The 23,898-nt window shown below is 47.5% G+C and overlaps 1 protein-coding gene across 21 annotated transcripts in view; it reads left to right on the top strand.

Annotated features, from left to right (window-relative positions):
- Nucleotides 1-23,898, top strand: part of ZNF618 (zinc finger protein 618) — a 114,933-nt gene that overhangs the window by 29,097 nt on the left and 61,938 nt on the right. For all 21 annotated transcript variants that reach the window (XM_057498946.1, XM_057498947.1, XM_057498944.1 and 18 more), the window contains exon 2: nucleotides 4,707-4,750. In XM_057498946.1, coding sequence (XP_057354929.1) covers nucleotides 4,707-4,750 — 44 coding nt within the window. The remainder of the gene's footprint in view (nucleotides 1-4,706; nucleotides 4,751-23,898) is intronic.

Here is a 23,898-nt window from a genome sequence, read left to right on the forward strand (position 1 = left end):
GAATTATGGGCGCCCCAGCATTCTTTCCGCCGCTGAACAGCTGTATAACAAATGAATATATCAGTGTGCACAAAAGATGGGAGATCTAAGGGAAGCAATTATATTGGCCACCCTCCCCCACTGTCACCCCTTCCCGGGCAACGAAGGGAGGAAATTTTTACCAGAAATTCCTCAAGTGGCTTTAAAAAAAAAAAAAAAAAAAAGCTTTTTTGTAATTGAATTAAATCTTTATCTCTTCATCTTTTGCAGCAGATTTCCAAACAGACACCAGTTCCCATGTGCTTAGATTCCATCCGTCCAGGAAGAAATCTTTAATAATGAAATTTCAACTCATAAATTAAAACCAAAATGAAAAAAAGAAAAAAAAAAAGAGGAGCAAATTCTACCCCTCCTCTTTGCTTTTTTTTGGTTGCTGCTATTCCTTTAAGATTTTGGAATCGTACCAGTGCACTAAATGTGACCTCCATAACTTTTAAATTAAGAATTTATGCTGGCTTGAAATTTATGAAATATTTCAGCATGAAAGAAAGCCTTTTTCCCTCAGGAAAATTGAGCAATAAATCACAGCACTGTGGATTTACTGCCCTAGAGCCAGCGAGAGATAGGATTTTTTTTTTTTTTTGCTTCATTCTGAAAAAAAAAAATGTAATCATATAAGACAGCTTAGCTGCTATCCTCCCACTCTCTAGAATTTTTAATTTCAGCTGTTTCTGCTTGGATTTATTTCCAATATTCCTGCTCGGCTTTTCAATTTCCTCAGTTATTAAATTTTAATTCAGTGCATTAGCATTTAAATTAAAAAAGGGTTTATTTTATCGAAATCGTTGGCCAGCCCCCATCCTGTAGCACACGAATTGCCTGTTTCTGCCATTTGCACAAAATGTGAAATGCAGCTAATGTCTTACAACTTACATTTCCACAAATTTAGAAATAAAATTTCTGGGTTTGGAATAATATTTTGTTTCCAAGAAAATCCTTAATAAGGGAATGGAAAAGAACAACTTAACATTCATTTGGGAGGGAAGAGGAGGGTCGAATGAAACCAAAAATAGCTGTGCCAGGTCCTAAGGAGAAGCTGGTGTGTAAGGAATGGATGTGGCTGGGAAAGGGGGACAGGTGCCTTTATGGAGAGCTGGGGGAGTTGGATGCCTTAACCCCCACCTTTGTCAGAGTGAGAAGGAGGTCCCTCATGGGCCACCGTCCCCACCATTTTTCATTTGCCATAGAGGGCTTCAGTTAGGATTGGGTCAGTTCCACAGAGAGTAACGGATGAAAGGAGCAGGGAGATGATCTGATTTAATTTTCATGTCTCCCATCCTCATTTTCAACTATGAGAACTTCAGGTCCAAGGAAAGGAAAGAGCTTGTCCAAGGTACAAATTGAGACCCAGACAGAGCCAGGCAGAAACTTCATCTTCAGAAACACATGGTCCAGTGGTAATAGCAGCAGTTTCCATTACGTAAGTGGTTATGATACATACTTGACGTGTGCTTAGTACTTTACCTACATCACTATATTTGACATCATTCTGACCGGCCCTTTGGAGAAGGCCTCAGGGCGGTGGGGTCTGACGGATGCTCGTTAGAGGCCAACTTGCAGCCCAGATCAGGTCCGAGAAAGGCTGGGAAGACCCGTGGTGCAATCCAGACCGGCTCTGCCACTTGTTCATCTGTGAAGCGATCTTGTACAAGTCACAACATTTTTCTGTGCCTCAGTTTCCTGGACCCAATAAATATTGGTCTTTATAGCTTTATCTAGGGTTATTAATGATTGCTATTATTATTACAGTTGAACCCACACTAAGTACTTTTACTGGCATCACACTGTTCCCATGAGATGGGTCCTAGGATTGGCATATTGCCATTTTGCTGATGAGGGAACTGAGGCCTTGAGTGTGCAGGTGACTTACCTAGGATCATACAACTAGAAAATGGCAGAATCAGGATTCAGACTCCAGACCATCTGACTCTAAACCCTGTGTTCTTGGATTTCAGGTCAAATTGAGAATGAGATCAGATTACACTGGGGAAGAGTGAGTTTGTAGTTTAGCTTGAATCATATGAAATTGTTGGTATTGGACCACTGGGCCTAGGAAAATAACTATGTCAGAGGTTCAGCTTAATTCAGAGAGTAGAGATTGCTATGAGGTATTTGTGAGGACACAGACAAAGCTGGCCTCGTGTCTTACGGATGTCTCTATAACTGAGAGTCATGCCCTCAGCACTGTGACCTTCAACTGGGGCTGGGTGGACCTGAGAGGCTGTACCCTATGTGGGGTCTGGACTCAGCCCAAAGCTGGGATTGACAGGTGCTGTGAAACTGACACGTGCTGTCTTGGACATCTCTCACTGTGCCCTTTGTCCATCTGTACATCCTGCCCATATCAACTTCCCACATCTGCCAATCAGCAGACCTATCACACCTGCCGAGGTAATGCTCCTCCCTCCAGCAGTTCTGGTTCCCCAGTTGCACTACCTGGACTTCTACAAAATGTTTGGATAGCTACCTGCACATTTTTAGCATTTTGCCTTAGTTTTATTTAAAAAATGGGTAGAAAACAAAACTGAATGTTGCCATATGCGATGAGAAGCTCAGGTGTCATAATAAAAAGGAAACATAGGCGCAGGTGATTGCGAGTGCTGAAAAGAATCTGTTCCCCTGCGCAGCCACATGTTCCCTGCACTTGAACTGGTCAACTCTGTTTGAAGTTGTGAAGGAAAAGGACAAAAAAGGGCAACTTTAGAAATATGTCTGAAATGTTAGAAATACATGTGCAGAGTTGAGTCTGAAAGGTGAGAAATCATTTGGGACTTAACAATTTTTTTAAGCTCTCTGTGTCTACCCCCTACTATTTCTGCCTCTTGTGTTATGAACATAAAACAACTACTTCTGGTCCACTTTACACACAAGTTTTGAGGAATGTAAAATGTTGGAAATAGACTGTAATTGAGCCTGTTTTTTTGCTCCCAGTGAAATGATATGCAAACCATTTTCTGCTTTCTTGTTCCTTCCACTGAAATAATACAACAGCATCCCATTGATTTCTCCTTTCCAGGCCTCACCTTTCTACCCCTAATTGTTCTTCACCTTTCCATTTCCTGAGTGTGGGACCCAGGGGCTGTGTGTGTTCACCCCATTTCCCAAATGGTTCTCCTAAATGTTGGCAGAAGATAAAATATTGCAGAGCAGAGGAAGGCGGGCACTGGAGTGACCCAGACCTGGGCTTGTAGCTGTGGGATGTTGGATAAATGACTTAAATTCCTTGTCTCTCATGGCCTCATCTGTAAAATGGGAACAATGTGTATGTGTGTTAGGGGAACTATCAAGAGAATTAAATGAGCAGCATTACGTGTCCATGCGCAAGTGCCTAATGGGAAGTTAGCCAGGGGGTATGAGTCTGGATACCAAGGGCCCAGATTGGAGGGTTGGGTGTAAGGCAAGAGGGAGTGGTGAGGACTGTAGAGAACCAGGTGGGTCAGCTCTAGCTGACTGTGTGTTGGTCTCAGAAGCTGAAGTCTGACCTTTTGAGGGGTGAAATCCCTTTGCTTTTACACATATACTGTTTGAATCGAAGTCTGCCATCTGGTTTTTCCAGTTTGCAACTTCCTGTAAGCACTCACCAGAAGGTAACTGCTATTGCTTTTATTTTAGGTCTGCAAATCCTTCCTCTGCAATCCTGAAATTTGAACACAAATATTTTTTTGTAACTGATGAGGTGGCAGTACTAGACCTGGAGGGAGAAGAGGCTAGTTGCCATCTTCATTTGTCTCGCACAGGGCCGACTGCCTAACTTTCACTGTAGAAATATCAATGTGCTTGAGTACTGGGGCTCTGCAGACCCTGTAGGGTTGTTTCAAAATAGAGAACACATGTGCTACACTACCTTTCTAAAACTGGAAGGTTTCTGAATTTGGAAACACATGTGTGCCACAGTTTTACACCCGCAGCATTCTAACTACGATTACTATTAATAAGTGTTTTCATACAGCCAGGAAATGCATCTTCAGCCAGTGGTGCTCAAGAAACTAGACACTGCTTCCATGACTTCAGCCTCCTGTAGCTTCTGGATAGAGGTCCCCTCAGGTGTCTCCCTGACAACTTAGGAGTCAGGAACCGAGATATTTGTCATTCAGTCCTCATGAGATGTCAAGCAACAAGTTCCTCACCCAGGGCCTCCGTCTCTGCATCTGAACCAGAACTTCATGATTTCTGAAAATTTGATTTGGTCAGCCTTACCTCCCACTGCCCCCCATCCCCAAATAAAAGAGGTTAAGAACTGCACACCGTTGCCTCTCCCTGCTTGTAGGGGCAGGGGACAGACTATTTTAACACAATAGGATTCTCCCCCTCTGGTTGGTAGGAATAAATCTGCGGCTGCCGTTTTATTGGAAATCCCAGCTGAAGATAAAAATGGTGCAATTCAATCCCAGACTTAGCTGGTTACTGACTTTTCACCAAGTCCCCAGGGCTCTGTGGTTACTGGGTTTGTGTTGGCAATGGGTGCTCAGCTGGATTCAAAGGGCCAAGCCAATTGGTGAGGGTGGGGCTGGGAATGTCCTGACTCCTTCCTACCACTGGGGGCATATTTTTCCATCCTGGGAGAATGGAGCAGAGGCCCAGGGCCTGCTCACGTCTCTGTCTGAGGGCCGCGGGTAGAGTCTGTGTCTGCCCCCTGCTGATGTGGGTGTTTTGGGTTTCTCTTGCAGGCTGACGGAGCCAGTGCGGCTGGAAGGAAAAGCACGGCGAACAGGTACACCCCTCCCCTGGCCCCAGTCGCACCCTTCCTGGTCCCTGGTCTCATGACTGACCACCACCTCTCTCTGGTCCTCACCTTCTGCCCTAATGCATGGTCCAGGCCCTCAGCCTTTGCCGAGAAGTACCCGTTCCTCCCGGGAGGAGGTACAGTTGTGGACAGCCCCTTCCAGCCCTCCTGGTGCCCTCTCTGAGCCCCTGTGACTGGACTGAGGATGACTTACTTTTTAACTGGCCTTGGGGCACTCGAGCTGGGGGGGACCGAGAGGTGAAGCATAAGATGGCCAGAAGGACTGGGCTTGAATTCCACCTTGGCTGCTGAGTTGTGAACTCTAGGGCAGCCAGTCCCATCCTAGTCTAGAATTCATCGGCCCAGCCTCGGCCCTGTGCTTGTCCCCCTGCACCAGTCACCGCAGAGCAGGCCACACCAGGGGTCTGTCCTCACCCTTGCAGCTGGCGGGAGATGGGGGAGTGGTGGTGCCTGAAGGAAAGCTGGGCTGCCATTGCCAGCGCAGGCGAGGAGAGCCGTGGCGGATGGGTACCAGCAGTGGCTCAGGCGGGCACTGGGGACGTGGCACTGCTGCTCCTTTGGCTGCTGTTCCCTTGGTCCGCGCAGAGCGGGAGCGGCCTCATGACCTTATCTGGGGCACTGGAGGCAGGAAGAAGGCAAGGGACAGACGAGAGATGGAACAGGCTCTAGGATTACCTACCGGAGTTGGGGGTCAGATGGCCAAGGCCAAGCTGAGGAGTTTGCCCTCTGGCCCCTGGAACACTGGTTCTTCAAAATGTTAATAGATTCTTGTGGGAAGACGGGCTTCTGTGGCCGAATGAATTTGAAGGACAGTGGGTTAAACATAGTCAACAAATTTCTTGGCTGTGGGACTTTGCAGAGTCTTTTAGGTGAGAGGGAGAGAGACAAAGAGAGGAGAATGCCTGCCATGTTTCTCAAACTTACTTAACCATGGAACCCTTTCATAGAAATTTAGCCAGTGGTGGAGGTGGGGGTGGGTGGATATTTCTTGGAACACACTTTGGGAAACACAGGGAGCCATTATAGTTCTTTGAGAAGAGTAACATGTTCACCTCTGTGTTTCTGGGATATCACCCTGGCAGAGTACATTAGAGGCAGGTGGGATAGAGGCAAAGACACCAGGCTGGAGGTCACTGTGACCCATGTAACCCAGCATGGCCTGGCTCTCACTTACCTCCCTAATCTTTTCATATATTAGTGTCCGCTTCTCTCAGTCTTTTTTAGCTACCCCAACCTTCTCTCTATTTATCTAACACTCTAAAACAGGGGTCAGCCGGCTTTACCTTCATAGGGCCAAAGAGTAAATGCTTCATGCTTTGCAGGCCATAGGTCTCTGTGGCCAGTCCTCTGCTCTGCCAGCGGAACTCAGAAGGGCCGTAGGAAATACACAAAGGGCTATAGAGCGCCGATACCCAGCCTAGGCTGACTCCTGCCTGAGAGCCTTTGCAACTGCTGTTCCCTTTGCCTGGAATGCTCTTTCTCTGATCTGCCCACAATTAGTGAGGCCCTTTCGTCCTTTGGGTTCTGATCCTGCCTCCCGTCAGAGAAGCCTTCCTTGAACTCCTTCAGGGGCCTGTGGCCTGTGCCCCTTGTAGCCTTTTTATGCTCTTTAATGACTCCACTTATTTATGTACTTTTCTGTGCCTCTCACCGCAGAGTACCAACTTCATAGGCAGGGATTGTGTCTGCCTTGATCACTGCTGGAGGCCTGGCCTCTAGCAGGTGCTCAGTCAATGTTTATGGGATGGATACACTGAATGGGGTAGGAGAAGATGTGGAGATGAGATGGGAGCTGGGAATGTAGGCTGGAATGGAGGGGTGCACTGCTGGGCCTGGGACTGTGAATGTTGGCAGTGAGCCACGTGGCCAGCAGCTGTCCGATACCTTGTGTTCCTCTTCTGGGCCCCTGGTAGTGGGATTCTATGTGAGAACAGTGTATGAGGCTCTGGCCTGTGTGACAGTGGGAGTCCTTTAACTGACAGGGCCTGGAAGTACTTCCCAGATCAGAATGTCAGGTCTGGAAGGGGCCTTGAGCTGTGTCTAGTCCCACCCTCCCACTGGACACATGGGGAGGAAAGGCCCTGCTCAGGGTCCTGTGATGAGTGGGGGGCCTTGAGCCTGTCACAGCCAGGTGCTTTCTCTACTCAGTAATGCTGTGCTCAAGTGAGGGTCTAGCCAGCGTCCCTCACTGACCTCTGTTTATTCAGCATCTACTATGTTAGGCCCAGTGCTGTGTATTATGGACTCAGATGGATTTGATATTAATAAATTTACCCAACAGACATTTGGGTGTTTGCTGGGTCTGTAGCCTTGAACAGAGACAAAACTCTATCTTCTCATGACTCCTCCCCACTTTCTAATGCATGAATCTCTCCCACACCAGATCAGAAGACAACAGACAGGTTTCCCTGCAGAGGTAGTGGCGGCCTGAAGCTCTCAATTGAGTCTTACTAGCTCCAGGCTGCAGTCAGGGTTGAGAGTGCTGAAATAGATTAGTGATGCCTGCTCCAGTCAGGGGATGGGGAGGATGGCATATGTGCTATCTGTTTGCTCTCCCTGACTAGCCTAGGCCTGCATATACTCAGTGATAGAGCCTCGTGGTATTACCACAGTGCCAGAATATAAACCAGGAAGAGCCAGCTTAGATCTTAGGGCCATGTGTGACTTCAGGTGTAAAGAAGAAATTTCTAAAAATAGTGACTACTGTTTGGTTAGCACTTACATGTCAGGCTCTGAGCTGATTTACATGTAATAATTTCTTATGTATTCATATAATCTTTATAAGTTCCTATGAGGGAGGTACTCTAATGGTTCCCACTTTATAGATGATGAAGCTGAGGTGCAGAAAGGTTTACAGGCCTCAGGCTGCCCAGTTAGGACTGAGCAGTAGAGCCTGGATGCCCACCCAGGGCTGAATCCTCTGGTGTGTATACGTAACCACCATGCCTTCTCACTCTGTGGTAGGAAGTGATCAGTGTTAGAGGAGCTTGTCAGCGGTCAGGGGCCGTGCCACTGGCTGGGCTAGTCAAGAAGGCAGAGACTTCGAAGGAGTTCACAAGTAAGTTTATATTGACCCTGTGATTAAAGTTCATAGAGCATCTTTGAGAGACCAAAGCAATATTATTGTTTAACAATCCAACATGTAGTCTGAGGAATTAATTCTGCATTAATGTCAAGAGAAATTAGGTAGGCCTTAGCTGATGCCGCTGGTGAATTTGAGTCCTGGCCTTGGGCTAGATTGGCCAGGTGGGGTTTAGACTTGTAAACATTCAGACTCACTTAGTTCCTGTTTGAGATGGAGAAACAAAGGCCTGAGGCTTGCTGAAGTCAGTCAGGCTGTAGGGCCCTGGTCTGGATGACCTGGAAGGACCCCGACCCTCTGCGGTGGGCCTCCGCTCCCAGCTCCCAGCTGTGCAGCAGCACACTGTATTATTACACCAGGGTCTGTTTTCATCCCAGGCCTGCCTTTTGGCCTGGAACACCTAATTTTGTGACTTCTCCAAAGGGCCTCTGGCTAAACCCCAAAACCAACAGTGTGGGCTGCTAAAGAATTAGTGTTAAATTGAGGGAGACAAGGAGAAGGTGGTGTTCCTGATCCTAAGAAACAACTGAGTGTGGTTTGGTTTATTTCCCTGTAACCCAACCTGGGTCGATTTTATAAGACCAGTGATTCCGGCCCTTGAGGTTAATGCTGACCTGATGTGCAGGTTACAAACCACGCAGCATAACCGTAGCCAAACCTCATGTATTCTAAGAGGCATGGGGGCTGTGGAAAATTCTTCAGGAAATGCAGTTTTTATAGTCAAGTAAATGTAGCTTAGACTTACCATAATGAAGAATTATATATATTTTTTTGGTCAGTTGAAGGTTTTTTTCAGATCTGGAAGGACTCTAGATAACCTAGTACAATCCTCTCCTTTTGGAGATTAGGAAACCAGAGATAGAAGAGGCTAAGGGACTCTTTTGTTCACTGTGTATACCAATTGCCTAATGAATGAGTGATGAGGACCTTGTAGACAGGGAGCTAGGGCATGGGGGAGGAGACAATAAAACCATTCATTCATTCCACAAATATTCATTGAGTGCGTACTAAGTGCCAGGCTCTGATGTAGGTGCTGGAAATACGGCGGAGAACAAAACAGACAGAAATCCCTGGCCTTGTGGAGCTGATGTCTTGTGAGAGTGGAAGCGATGTAATAAATACATAAAATATATGGTATGTCACATGGTAAAAGGCGCTGGAAAAGCAGAGAGGGGGATTGGGAAAGCCAGAGGGAGGATTGCATCACCAAGAAGGTGACATCTGAACAAGGCTCTGAAGGAAATGAGGGACTGAGCCACATAGCCATTTGGGGGAAGCACATTCCAGGGAGAGAGAAAAACAGGTGCAAAGGCCATGGGGCAGGAATGTGTGCCTTGTGTTGGAGCAACAGCCAGGAGGCTGATAAAGCTGTGCAGGGCCTTGGAGTTCTTGTCAGAACTTTGGCGTACACTGGGGATTCTGAGCAGAGGAGTGGCGTGATACGATTTGGCTTTAAAAGCATCATTCTGGCTACCACAAGGAGAATAAACTGTAGAGGGCAAGATGTTAAAGGTGTTATCAAGGGGTCAGGACCTCAGAAGACAGGCTTGGCAGTGATTTTTCTGAATGGCTATTGTTTTCAGGCCTGAGGAGTCCAGTTCAGCAAAGCATTGTTTGAGTCCTCTACCCAAAAATGCACCCCTCTCCATGCCTGGTCTGCTGATCATCTATCTTTCCCTCTCTCTAGCTTCACTAAAGGCCCTGCAGCTTAGTACAGTGTTGAATTGCCCAGACTGCTTGTGTTCAGATCCTGGTGCTACATACTGCCAGGTGGTGTGACCTTGCACTAGTTACATAAAATCTTTGTTTACTCCTCTGTTAAATGGAAATTACATTATATATTTCCTCTTTCATAGTACTGTCAGTGAGGATTAAGTATAATAATAATATATATATCCTTAACACAGTGCCTGGCCCATTGTGGGTATTAAATAAACGTTTATTCTCATCACCACCATCATCACCATGCCGGATTCCATTCCTCGGAGGCGATAGGTGGGGTGGCAGTTGATTTCTCAGAGAGTCTGGACACCCGAGAGGGCTGGAGGTGGGGATGATGGTGGGGATGGGAGCTCATATTTGTGGATGGCCTACCGGATCTCATAACTGTGTCATGCCATTTATACATACCTCATTTGCTCCTCCCAGAGGCCCTCTGATACAGTGATTGGCATCACTCTTCCTCAGAGGGAATTGAGGAATAGACTCATCCAAGATCACCCAGTAAAATAGCTCTGGGCCCAGCTGAGTCTTCTTCTTTAAGCCAAGGTTTTTCACCATTTAATCTGATAACCACATGTGTGCAGCTATATAATTATTTTCTAAATATCTTCATGTTTAGCATTTTGGTTTTCAGCAGTAAAAATGGCCCTAAACAAATTCACTTCATTTGCAGAAAAATTCACAGTAACAATAGGTCCCACTGCTAGTGAATGATCAGTGTGGTATTAGCAGAATGAATTAATTATTTTGAGAACTCTGGGTATATTTTCATCAAGCTGCATCGTCATCTTGACCCTTGGTTTACGTGTTCCTATTATTAGAGCTCAGATTTGATCTCCAGAAGTGTGAATTCTCATGCTACCAAATTTTGGGAAAGGTTGGGCCACAAAAATCGTAAATTGCAAGCTGACACTGGGGGTTCATATACTTAGTCCACAGTGGCCAGAGTTTTTTGGTGGACAGATTTCACTCTCTGCTTAATCACTTACTGTTAAATCTAGACTCTGCAAATAGGGCAGATAATGTGAAAATATGAACATATCCTTCCATTTGCCCTCTAGAGAGCCACAGATACACAAATTACAACTCAGCACACCCAAGTTGGTGACTCATTTTTGCCAAATGGCATTGTGATGATTCTCGAGCTGGGGTTGGCCCAGTAGAGGGACATGACCAGGGTCCCTAGGGAACCTGTGCTTGGTCCCCCCACCCAGCATGAATCTCCACTGGTGCTCTTTGACAAACAATGAAAGTTCTTCTGAACCTGAGGTTATCAGTTCAGTGGTCTCAAGTCTTGCCTTGTACTGAAGAAGCATGGTCTTGAGAATGGTGACTAGGATGATCCAACCTGGTCGCTTCTTGAAGCCCTTAATGACAAAGGCCCTTCATCTGAGAAAGCAACTCAAGAAATTTCTGCAACCTCACCATCTGTCTGGCTTTGCTGATACACGAGAAAAGTCCTCACCCTTGGCTTCTGCTTCCCCCAGCTTCCACGCAAAGCATGATGGTTAAAAATATCCATATCCATTTGGTACTGGCACAAGAACAGACCCATAGATCAATGGAACAGAATAGAGAGCCCAGGTATAAGCTCACACATATATGGCCAATTAATATATGATAAAGGAGCCATGGATGTACAATGAGGAAATGACAGCCTCTTCAACAAATGGTGTTGGCAAAACTGGACAGCTGCATGTAAGAGAATGAAACTGGATTGTTGTCTAATTCCATACACAAAACTTGAAATGGATCAAAGACCTGAATGCAAGTCTTGAAACTGTAAAAGTCACAGGAGAAAACATAGGCAAAAATCTCTTAAATATAAACATGAGCAACTTTTTCCTGAACACATCTCCTTAGGCAAGGGAAACAAAAGCAAAAATGAACAAATGGGACTACATCAGACTAAAAAGCTTCTGTGCAGCAAAGGACACTATCAGCAGAACAAAAACACATCCTACAGTATGGGAGAATGTATTCGTAAATGACTTACCAATAAGGGGTTAACATCCAAAATACATAATAAAGAATTCACACACCTCAACACCCAAAAAATAATAACCTGATTTAAAAATGGGCAGAGGATCTTAACAGACACTTCTCCAAAGAAGAAATTTGAGTGGCTGAAAAGCACATGAAAAAATGCTCCACATTGCTAATCATCAGGGAAATGCAAATTAAAACTACAATGAGATGCCACCTCACACCAGACAGAATGACCACTATCCAAAAGACAAGAAACAACAAATGCTGATGAGGGTGCAGAGAAAGGAGAACCCTCCTACACTGTTGGTAGGACTGCAAATTGGAAAGCAGTATGGAGATTCTTCAAAAAACTAAAAATAGAAATAACATTTGACCCAGTAATTCCACTCCTAGGAATTTACCCAAAGAAAACAAGATCCCTGATTCAAAATGACATATGCATGCCTATGTTTATCACAGCATTATTTACAATAGGCAAGATATGGAAGCAACTAAGTGTCCAGTGATAGATGAAAGGATAAAGAATATTTGGTACATAAAAACAATGGAATATTACTCAGCCATAAAAAGTAAAGAAATCCTGCTATTTGCAACAACATGGATGGAGCTAGAGGGTATTATGCTCAGTGAAATAAGCCAGGTGGAGAAAGACAAGTACCAAATGATTTCACTCATTTGTGGAGTATTAAAACAAAGCAAAACTAAAGGAACAAAACAGCAACAGACTCACAGACTCCAAGAAGGGACTAGTAATACCAAAGGGAAGGGGTTGGGGAGGGAGGAAGAAGGGGCTTAAAGGGCATTATAATTTGCAGTCACAATATGGGTAGGTCATGGGGAAGGCAGTACAGCAGGAGAAGACAAGTAATGAGTTTATAGCATCTTAACTACGCTAATGGACAGTGACTGCAGTGGCTGGGACGGGGGGTGAGGACTTGATAATATGGCTGAATGTTGATGCCACAATGTTGTTCATGTGAAACCTTCATAAGATTGTATATCAATGATACCTTAATTAAAAAAAGAACAACAAAGAAATGTCAGTACCCTCCAAACGGAGAGAAAGGTCTCTCCCGCCTTCCCAGCCCCCAGTGACTTGGCTTTAGTGTCTGTCATCATCTCTCCTGCAGGGACAGTGGCCATGCCCACTGCTGTCTCTGTTTTCACAGGGTCTGAACATTCCTTGTATGTTCATTTGTGAGTATTCCACCTGTGGTCTAAGAGCTCATATATTTCATAGTTTGTCTAAACCTTTCCTTTTGTCTGGTGATACTTGGTAAGGACAGGAAGAAAGAACTGTCATGCATGGAGCTTCACTCCATGTGGTGCTGTGCTGGGCACCTTATACTACACATCTCTGCCCTTTAATCTGAGCAGCCCTCAGCGGTTAGTTAACACTGCAGCTTATACATAAGGAAAGGGAGGTGAGGGTAGGTTAGGAAGCTTGGAAGCAGTCTACACATCTAATTTATCAACCTCAAAAACCTTGAGGCCCTGGACTGTGTAGTTGTTATTCAGGCGTGTGAGGGCAGTGTGCCTCTGGGTGCTGGGGGACCAAGACTGGCTCCTCATCATAAAGTGTTGTGGAGAGAGCTTGCTGCCCATTACAAACCTCAGTCTGTCATCAGCTGGTCTCAAAGACTGGTGGGTGCAGACTGGAGGGGAGGGGCCGGATGTAATGCCAGGAGGGGAAGCACATTTGAGGGTAGCAGCTGGGCAGCTCTGGGCATCAGTTGTCCATGTGGGCAGGGTGTTGGTGGGGAGGCCATCCTGTTGGGAAGCTTTTGTACCTTTCTTTCCAAGGAGAAAGTGGCCAGAGGAGTTGGGCATCAGAGAGAGAGAGAAAGGGATGGTAGCTTTGTCACAGTCTTGGCAGGAAGGAATGGTGGCAGAGGGAGTAGATTTATTCTTTGTTCATACATCATGCAGCCTGAGGACCAGCCTGGGGACTGTCTCACTCTCCACTGGTTGTGTTACCTGCCCTATGGGGTCTGCATGGGACCCCGTGGGTGCCCCAGAGTATCTCTGCAGGTCAGTGGTCCCTCTGTAGCCTCCCTTTCCCCACCTGCCAGTTGAGGGGATTCCATCCAGATGAGAATTCCTGGGTCTGCAGGGTCCCATTGGTTGTGTAAGGGGAGACACAGTCAGGTGAGTCTTGAGAGAACAGTGCATGTCACTAATGGATCTGAATTGCGCTGCTGCCAGACCCCTTGGAAAAAGAAGGCAATGCATCTTTTTTAAAATGCTGTCGGTGGTAATAATCCCTTTAAATGACCTGGGCCAACCTTCCATGTGCCATGATACCTGGGAAAGAAATTCCCAGCTTTGCCCAGAGGGCCCCACCCTGTTAATCATTGGAGTCTGTGACTTTGTGACTTGACAGTGTTGCTCAAGACTCCTTTTCTCTATTTTAGGTTTAAATTAACCAGGGAATTAACTCTTAATGTTGGAAGTCTTCATGCTGTCTTTCTGAACTGCAGTATTACCAGCATTGTGGCTGACTGACACCATACATTGAAGAAAATTATGTGCCTAAGAATTATCTCAAACTAGTGATCTATTTGTGCATTGTAGGTTATTTTGAATTTCTAGGCTGTTAAGAGTTGTTTAATGGGTTAATAATTTTAATCTATTAATCTAATCTTTTCTACTTGACTATTTACTAAAATATATCAGTAATACATGACAGAAATGAAACTACAGATAATTCTGAAGGTTATTAAGGCCTGGGTGATGATGGGAAGATCTGAAACACAGGTAGAATAGTAAACAGACACAGGCCTCATTACCAGGGTTTGTGGAAATTGGGGTCTGTAGGTTTTCTGTCTTGGCCCTTCCAGGCTAGAGGAAGCTACGACCTTTATCCCCATTATGATTTCTGTCCTTTTCACTAAAAGCAGGAGACTGTCCAAAGGACGTGTCTGAGCACAGCAGTCACTTTGAACACCTCAAGGAGAGTTAGAGGTCAACAGTGCACACAAAGCCCAGGCACTTCTCTCTGTGGCAGAGATGGAACCCTGCATTCCTTTATTTTAAGGCATTTCCGTGTTACTATTTTAAGCATCTGGCATGTACGTGATGCTGTCAGGATACTAAGGATACAAGAGAGTATGTTCCCCATGCTTGGAGCTTCTGGATGACTAGTCATTAATTTGTTCATTCATTCAACAAGTGTTTTTGTTCTTTTCTCTCCTTTTGAGAAGAGGAAACAGGTATCCACATGATTAAAAACCCAGGTATTGAGTCGGGCAGACCTGGTTGAATCACACTTTTGTAACTAGAAAGCAGTGTGGCAATGAAAAAGTCACTGTTTCTCCGATCCTCAATTTTCTTACCTGTAAAGCAAAGCTACCTACGGCACAAGGCATCGTGAAGAACAGTAAGAGGTGTTGTGTGCGCCTGTGAAGGTGGTGTGACATGCCATGTCTGCTATGTCGTAGCCACTCAGCTCAGCTGATCTTGTCCTCACTCACCACGTGACAACATCATTGCTGCCATCACCTCCACCTGCACACTGGTCAGCCTCTGTTTGTACCATTCTGTTTGGACATTACTGACTCTGCCAGGGGGCAGGCGCAGGGACACAGAAAGCAGTGGGTGGAGCCCTGGCCTCCAGAGGGCTCCCAGAACCACGTGGAGTCAGAGGGCAGGTTCAGAGCAGGAGCCCATTAGCAGCAGAGGGGCCATTCTAGGACCACTGGTGTGAGAACAAACGCTTCTTGGATGGGTGTCAGAGGGGCAGCCACTCTGAGACCTCAGCACCTCCACCTGTGCCCTGAGGCCCAAGTCTGCTCGTGGATGATTGTAATTGTGACCCTGTATCCTCAAGAGCTGGTGGCATTTTGCAGTATCAAATCATCACACTGACTACCTGAAACTTGCATCTGTCATATGTCACTAACATCCCCGTAAAGCTGGGGAAAACATAAAGAGTTGGTGTCAGAGCATTATCAGGCTACTCTGTTTTGGTAGTTAAAGAAATTCGAAGAGTATGTTACCTGTGAGAACTTTTCCATTGGAAAGGACAAAGATTGACACTTTAGGAAAAAGCCTCACATCCCAAAAGGAGCTGTCCTGTGACACATCCCCAACCCGTGCTATAGCGAGGGCCCGGTGCTCAGTTCTGAACATCAGCAGAAGCACTGAGGCCGCTAACAGCCCTGCAGGGGCGGGCGAGGGAGATGCCTTAAAGGCTGCACCGCCTTGACCTCTCCAGGGCTTGCTCCTTGGATCTGTCAATAAACAGATGCTTATTGATCACCTCCTGCGTGCCAGGCGCTGCTATATGTACTGGGATGTGGCAGTGAGCCAGTGAGACTAAGTCCCCATCCGCTGGGAGCTCTCGTTCTGTGGGGAGACACAGTGAAGAGGATGAGCAGTAACAAGTGTGTTAGACGTTGGCGAAGTACTGTGCAGGACTGGGAAGCAGGGTGGCCGATGTGGAATGTCGGAGCCCCGTGGAAGTTTAGGTCCATTGCGGCCGGGACGGGGGAGCAGGGTGGGGAGTGTTAGCGGTGGGGTCAATGGGCACGTGGGGCGCGTCACAGAGAGCCCGAGGCTCAGAGTGAGGGCTCTGGCTCTTACTCTGGGTGAGACTCAGGACTATAAGTGGGTTTTGAGCCGAGGAGTGGCATGACCTGGCTCCTTTTAATAGGATCACTCTGCTGCTGTGTTGAACATTGATTTTAGGGCTTTGGGCTGATTTCCGCCAGAGACTGGCTATGAGGCTGTTACAGGAGGAATAAGAGGAAGGTGGCTGGGACAAGGGTGGTGGTCGAATGGTGGAAAGCAGTAGTCAGGTTCAGGACACATTTTGGAGGTGTTGACAGGATTTGCTGGCAGATTTGTTAGTGGGGAGTGAGAGAGCGAAGAGACAGGGTAATTGCCGAGTCCAGGCCTGAGGAGGGACAGAATTGCTACTAACTGAAATGGAGAAGCCTGTGGTTACTTGCCTGAGGCATCTTAGGCTGCAGGCTTGAGTGGGAAGAGCACCAGGATGCAGTCAGAATAATTGTTCTCTTGAGTTGAGGGAGGGAATGTAGCAGCAGCTTGGTTTACACCTGTTAAATGTCCCTGTTGGGCACCGGAGGGAAGGTGTCAAGCGGGAAGCTGTTGGTGCAGGTCTGCAGTTCAGGGAGGTTCGAGCCAGAGATACAATTTGGGATTCATCATCACAGAGTTAATATTTAAAAGCATGAGTCTGGATGAGATCACTTAGGGATCGAGCGTGGATAAAAATAGAAGAGGTTCTAGAACTGATCCTTCGGGCCTGTCATTGTACAAGGTTTGGGTTGGTGAAGAGGAATCGGCAGAAGACTGAGGAGCGGCCAGAAGGTGGAAGGCCCGCTGGGAGAGCCAGAGCAAAGCGAGGAGAATTGGAGGGGAGAGAGGAGCTTGTACAGGGCTGCTGGTAGAGGAGGAGTTCATTGAGGGCTGAGAAGGGACCCTGGGGTCTAGGATCGAGGAGGTCACGGGAGGCCTTGGAAAGAGCAGCTCTGGGGGAAATGGGGAACCCAAAGCCTCAGTGGACTTAGAAAGCGTTGCCACGGAGGGGCTTACTGACATCTAGGAATAGATAAGAATCATTTGCACTCGGTAAGTGGGCAGCTGGTAGAGGTGGGGGACTTGGTCAGTGGTCAGCCTCTCTAGCAGGGTAAACACGGCCCTGAAGTCATGGCTGGATGTGCATTAATTCCTCGAACTCCCCATGCATCCATGCATTCATGGAGAGTGTATTTAAGCTCAGCTTGAGGCCAGTTAACCTTCATTCCTAATGAGTGGAGTCTTTTAATGAAGTTTTATTCTATAGGGAGTTACCCAAGTCATCATTTATACACTGTGATTAGAGATTTTCCTCCCCACCTTTAACATTGTTTCAGATGGCTGAAGTACCAGAGTAAATAGGCAGGAGCCTTTGAAGGAGAGAAATGGTCCTCAGGCCACGTCCTGGGGCACAGATGGATGCCATGCTCCCCATCCTGCGCAAGGAGATACACACATGTGCTGGGCAGAGGTCTGGCCTCTATCGAATCTCAGATTCCAACTCACTCGTTGTGCAGATGGGAAAACCAAGTCAATCAGGGGCAGGACTGAGATCCAGTGTGCTGATGAGGTCTCATACAACTGTGACTTGCTAGAACTTGGTAGAACTTCAAACATTAGCAATTTTGGTCAAAAGATGTAAAATTGTACGCAGAAACAAAGTTGTCTGACTCCCAGGCACCTGGCATCACAGAGGCCTTTTCTTCTAATGTGTACAGAAAAGGCATTTGTCTTTGGGCCATGAATCCAGTGTGTTATTTGGTTGTGTTGTCATAAGCCACAGGCTTTAATGGGAATGACACCAGGATAGGATTTGAAAGAATTATATTTAGACCAGCTCATCACTAGAAGCTGCGCGATCTTGGGTGTGGCATCATTCATGTATGAACTGAGTTCTTGCTGTGCCCCAGGCCTCCTGCTAGGGCTGGGATATGGGCGCTAAAGAGACAGACACAGGCCCTGTTCTGTGGTTGGGTCTCCCAGCGGGCTCCGGGACTCTTACACACACCAGATGCAATGGGGTGCGCATAAGCCCTCGCAGAGCCATCTGGGACAATCCAGAGAAAGAGATTGTTTCTGAAACCAACCCAGGCAAGCCCTGTGGGCATTTAACTGGCCAGACAGAGCCATAGGGATAAGTAAGAACAAAACAAATGAAAACTCCCAGTAGTGGATGACAGTCGTTGGCAACGTTAACTGCTTTAGAGCTAAATTGTCCAAAATCAGTCTCATGCCATGGTTTAGTTTCCTGTGGCTGCTGTAACACCTTCCCACAGACTGGGGAGCTTAAAACAACAGACGTTTGTTCTCTCACAATTCTGGAGGCCAGAAATCAAGGTGTTGGACAGTAGTGCTTCTGGAGGCTGTGGGCAGAACCCATTCTTTGGCTCTTCCGGTTCCTGCTGGCTGCAGCATTCCTTGGCTTGTGGCTGCATCGCTCCAATCCCTGCCTCTGTGGGCACGTTGTCTCCTCCTCTTCTCTGTCATGTGCCCTCTTCTGTTTGTCAGATCTCCCATGTGTCTCATAAGTACACTTGTCATTGCAGTTGTGCCCTACCCAGATAATCCAGGATGATCTCAGGATCCTTAAATTAATTACATCTTCAAAGAGCCTTGTTGCAAATAAAGTCACAGTCGTATGTTTTGGGAATTAGCATGTGGGCATATCTTCTGGGGGGCCACCAATCACTACAGGAAATAAGATGCTCACATAAATGTACATCAGACTAAAAGCAGAGCTGTGCATATCAAAGACAGAGAGAGTAGGGGTTTGGAGGCCCTACTTAACACCCCCTTCCTCGTTCAAGCCTTATGGATGCTTCTGGGCCACCACTGTGGAACCCATAGGCCTTCAAGGAACACACTTTGAGAACCACTGCCTTAGTGAAAGGCCAGGGCTCTTGGGGAATTCCTTGGACAGGGACCCACTTGGTCTGGCTTCTCTCCCAGCATTCTGGCAGGAGCAGTAACCAGCGACCACGGGCAGTATGTACTCACAGAGAAATATCCTTTTAGTGCCTGGCTTTAGATTTTATGTTGAAGTGTGACTCAGGTTAAATATAAAATTCATAGCATATCTTGAGCAACTATTTTGTAGTTATCTATATATAAATCTATTTTACAGCGACACAAATAGAATAGATTATGGAGTGTCAGCATGTAGATAGATTCTGAGTGCTTTTTCACTAATATACCTAATGATTCGTGCTGAGAATATCCAAGGGCTGCACTGTACATTTAAATGGATATAATTAAAATAATGAGCTCTATTTTAAAAAATGATAGATGAAAAAAAAATTCAAAGAAGTTAGAAGGAGCTGCACCACTAATTCAAAGTGATATAAGTACTTCTGCAATTCCATTGTTATTAGGACACCTAATTAAATGCAGCGCATCCGAGAAAAGCAACATTTGGGCTTGTAAATCTAAAGAGTGAAGCTGGGGAAAGAGAAGTTGCCTGTGTCCTCAGTGCAGTGAGGCTCAGGGTGTCACATTTAAGGGAGTGGATGGTTGCATGCCATCATCCCTGAGGCAAGAACGTGGCTCGTGCAGCTCCCAGGGTACGAGTGGCCTGTGTGAGGCAGCTGGGGCATTCCGACAGGGGTTCTGGCTCCAGCTCGAGCAAGCAGCGGAGGCTTCCCAGGGGTAGGGGGGTTAATGTAAAACGATGATGTCATCATAATGACAACTGCCATGCACGGAAATCCACTTGGTGTCAATAGCCTGGTTCCTCTCCTGTTTCCCATGCAGGCAAGGATTATGGTCCTCCCTTAAGAGACAAATTGGCTCCAGGAGGTCACAGGACGTGGGGATACCCAGTCTGAAGCCAATGGCTCCCCGCTCCCACCAGGATGTCACAATGGTAGTGAGGTCCTTGAGGGCAGGAAGTGGGGCTGAGTCGGTCTGGACCCAGTGGTCAAGTGCTCACAGGCCTCAGCCTGAGATTCCAAATGTTAGCCATGAAGAAAGCGAGTGGAGGGTGTTCTGGGTGAAGGCCTCTTCCCTCCCCTCCCCTCTCCTCACCTCAGCTGCAGGGACCACTGTCTGGTTGGATATTTCTGCTCCCTGGTCCTGGGAAGCCCATCGCCTAGTGTTCAGGGTGTATCCCTTTGGGCAGTCAGGTTTGGGGCCAGCCGGAGCCAAGCCAGGGAGAGTCCTCAGCTGCCTGCCCACCCAGCAGGCTCCCCAAGATCTGTAGGCTGTGTTCATGGAGGGTCAGACAGGGTCCCTGAGTTCTATCTCTGTGCCCACCGAGTCTCCAGGTGGGCAGGACTGGCTGATTATTACCACTCATGTGGTCTCAGCACAGGAATAGGAATTTCAGCAGCTTTGGTCAGTAGTTTCCATCCTCTCAGTGATCTCCACTCTATGAGTCACTCTAGACCAGGTCCTGCATTTAATTTTTGCAGTTGATCTTCATGAGGCTTTTTGAGTAGGTGTGAAGCTCGCCGCTTCACAGATGCAGAAACAGGCTTGGAGTCAGGGGCTGGCTCGGGGTCAGCAGCTGGGAAGTGGTAGTGCTGGGATTTGAGGCCCCCTTGATTTACCTCCACAGCCTTGGTGAAGTCTATGACTTTTCCCCTGCATCCTCAGCACACTTCCCTCCCCTGCCCCTCATGTGAGACAGGAGGTACCCGTAGAGCACCTCCACTATTCTAGGTCCCTTGCAGACATGACCTTATTGTCTCTGCATCACGGTGGATGGGGTAGGTGCTCATGGTGGGGGTGTGAAGACTGAGGCTCAGAGTGGTGAAGTCCCTTAAGCAGGAAACCATGACTTGAGAGCGGCAGGTCTGAAATTTGATTCTGGACTGATGAGATTTCAAAACTAGGTGCTCTGTGCATCTCAGTCCATCACATCCCCTTCCACCAGTCCATCAGTCTGCCTCCATGCTGGTGCCTCCACTGCCAGGGAGATCTCCACCCCAGGACATCCCCTCCATTGCTGGCTGGTGGGGTCATCCTCCCTCCCCGAAGCCATAGCTGTCCCCACAGGACTTCTCAGGCCTGCTGGTCCTGGTTGTGCTCTTGGGGCCCCTCCGACCTCAGAGGCTGCTTTGCCCTGTGATGAGCATTCGGCTTGAATAGGCTAGACACACTCCCTTCCCAGTGGGCGCTGGGCCTTAGCCGGGGGTTCTAGCTCAAGATATGCCCTGGGCAGGCTGCAGCACCAGAAAATCCAGGCAGCCTCCCCCCTTCCTGCTCCCCCACCAGCACCTTGCTTCTGACTCTGTTCTGGGTGCTGTGGCACAAGGGTGGGTGGTAAGGGAGCTGCACAGGTGCGGGTAGGTGGGCTCCCCTCACAAAGTTTCTCCCCAGGTCTCGGCACTTCATGACTGAGAGCCAAGATGGCTGCATCAGATTGTGGTTCCACTTCCTACTACCCATGTCACTTTGGACAAGTTAGGTCACTTCTCGGTGCCTCAGTTTCCCATCTGTAAAATGGGGATAATATGAGGACTTTCCTCACTGGCTTGTTACTAAAAGTGAAAGGAGTCAGTGTGTTAGAGCAGTGCCTGGCATATAGGAAACGCTATTTAAATGTTTCTCAAATAAATAAAAGAAAGGAATGCTGAAGCAATTGAATCATCCTTTTTTGTTTTTGTTTTTATTCTCCAAAACACTCATCCACTAAAACTCATCCAGTAAGATGACACCTGGCTCGTCTATTTCAAACAATCTTGAATCATCCTGTTGCATGTTTCCTGCCGTAGACAAGGGCAAAAGCTCAGCGTTGTCGGGTGGCCCAGACCTGATGTGTAGTTGCATTAGGAGGAGGCTTCACTGGGCCCACTGTGAGCTGAAGGTGCTCTAAGTTTGTCCTTAATATTAATAATAGTGGCACTGTGTCTTGAGAGCCGTTATAGGCCAGCAGCCACTGTGTTAAGTTGCATTAGTTGATTGAAATCTGCAAGAAACCCTGTTATTTTGCAGAGGGGAAAACTGAGGCTCAGAGGTTAGGTCACTGGCTCAAGTCACACAGTGAGGGCTGACTTGACAGCCCTGCCCTGGCTGATGTCCCTACAGCCTACCTTTCACTCCTTTTCTGTCCGTCTGAGTCCTGAGTATTAGTCAGCGTGGGCTGCCATAACAAAATACCATAGACTGGGTGGCTTAAAAAACAGGTATTTATTTCCTCACAGTTCTGGAGGCTGGAAGTCTGAGACCAGGGTGTCAGCAGGGTTGTTTGGTGGGGGCCCTCTTCCTGGCTTGCAAACAGCTACCTTTTTTCTGTGTTCACATGGTAGGGATCGGGTAAGAGAGCGATCCCCCTTTTTCTGTGCTACAGTCCTATCAGATTAGGGCCCCACCCTTATGACCGTAATCTTAGGTACTTCCTAAGACCCTATCTCCAGGGATGGTCATGTTGGGGAGAGGACCTCACATATGAATTGGGTAGTGGGGGGACATAATGAAGTCCAAGCACCCCTCCCACCACCCCATCCCTTTCTCTGTCTCTTCCTTGTTAGATGGGGCCTGCCTTCTCTCTCTCTGCTCAATTCCCCAACCTGGGAGAAAGCTGAGAACTGGGATGGACAGCTGACATGATAAAACCCATACCCTTGTGATAGGTGGAGTTCTTGAAGCCCAGAGAGGAGAAAGGTCTTGTCCAAAGTCACACAGCAAGTCCACTGCAGATCCAGGATCAGAAGCCAGGTCCCTGCCTCCCAGCCTGGGCACTTCCACCAAGCTCCAGTTGATATGCTAGGTCCCTGCCTCGAGTGTGCCTCAAGTCCAGCCTTGACGTTCACACTCCAGATGCTTCTCTGCAGCAGTGGAGAGGGCTGGACATGGCCAGGGCGGCACTCCAGACCTGGAACATGATTTGATTTCCCATTTTGTGCACACCTTGGCGTCCTCTCTCCAGAAACAGGAGTCTCATGACAGTCCCTCTGCCAGAAGGATGGAGGGGGCCCTTATGATAGCACAGAGAGTCACGCTGAGAGGAGAATGGTTCAAGAGAGGAGGGCAGGCACCTGGCTTCATGCCTTGGCTTGCCACCAGTCTTGTGAGTGGACCTGAGCAAGTCACATCTCCGCTGTAGGCCTCAGTGTCCCCTTCATAAAGGAAGTTCAGTAACATGTGCCCTGCCCGCTTCAGTACTGAGCTCATTAACTTGAGGATGTTTTCTGTTACTTGAAGAGCCACCTACAGGCCAGGGGATTGGGAGCCAAGTGAGCCTTTTGGCTTATAGTTTCCCCATCTGTAAATCAGGAGCAGAGAAGAGCTTGGATGGGATCTCTAGAACTTCTGCCAAGAAGCGAAGGGAACAGCACTAGACACTTTGCACACATCAAGCCACTTAAACCCTTGTTACCCAAAGTGCGGATTGAGGATCAGCCGCACCAGCCTCACCTATGTGCTTGTTAGAAATGCAGATTCTCCAGCCAGACCTCACACCTGCTGGGCCAGAATCTGCATTTTACCAAGATGTTCAGCTGATTTATGTGCACACTGAAGCTTAGGAAGTGACCTCAGCCAGCCAAAGCTGCCCTGGTAGGTTTATTGTGACTGCAGTTACAACAGTTATTGGCACATTTAGACCTCTTTAGATCCCAGCTTTCCCATCTGTAAAATGGGTGGAGTTGGACCCATACTAGCCCAGTGATTTTCAAACTATATTCGTTCAAGCCCCAGGGTTCCCTGTAGGACCCTCATGGGCAGTCTCGGGGGCTGTGTGCTTCAAGTGAGGTTCATGTGACAGGCAGGTCTGTAGCTCAACATTCTGCAGTTCCCTGAGCTGGTGGCTCCCGTGTAGGTCTGGGAGCTGGTAGGGGGT

The sequence above is a fragment of the Manis pentadactyla genome, chromosome 3 (genome assembly GCF_030020395.1).
Source record: "Manis pentadactyla isolate mManPen7 chromosome 3, mManPen7.hap1, whole genome shotgun sequence".
Classification (NCBI taxonomy): domain Eukaryota; kingdom Metazoa; phylum Chordata; class Mammalia; order Pholidota; family Manidae; genus Manis; species Manis pentadactyla.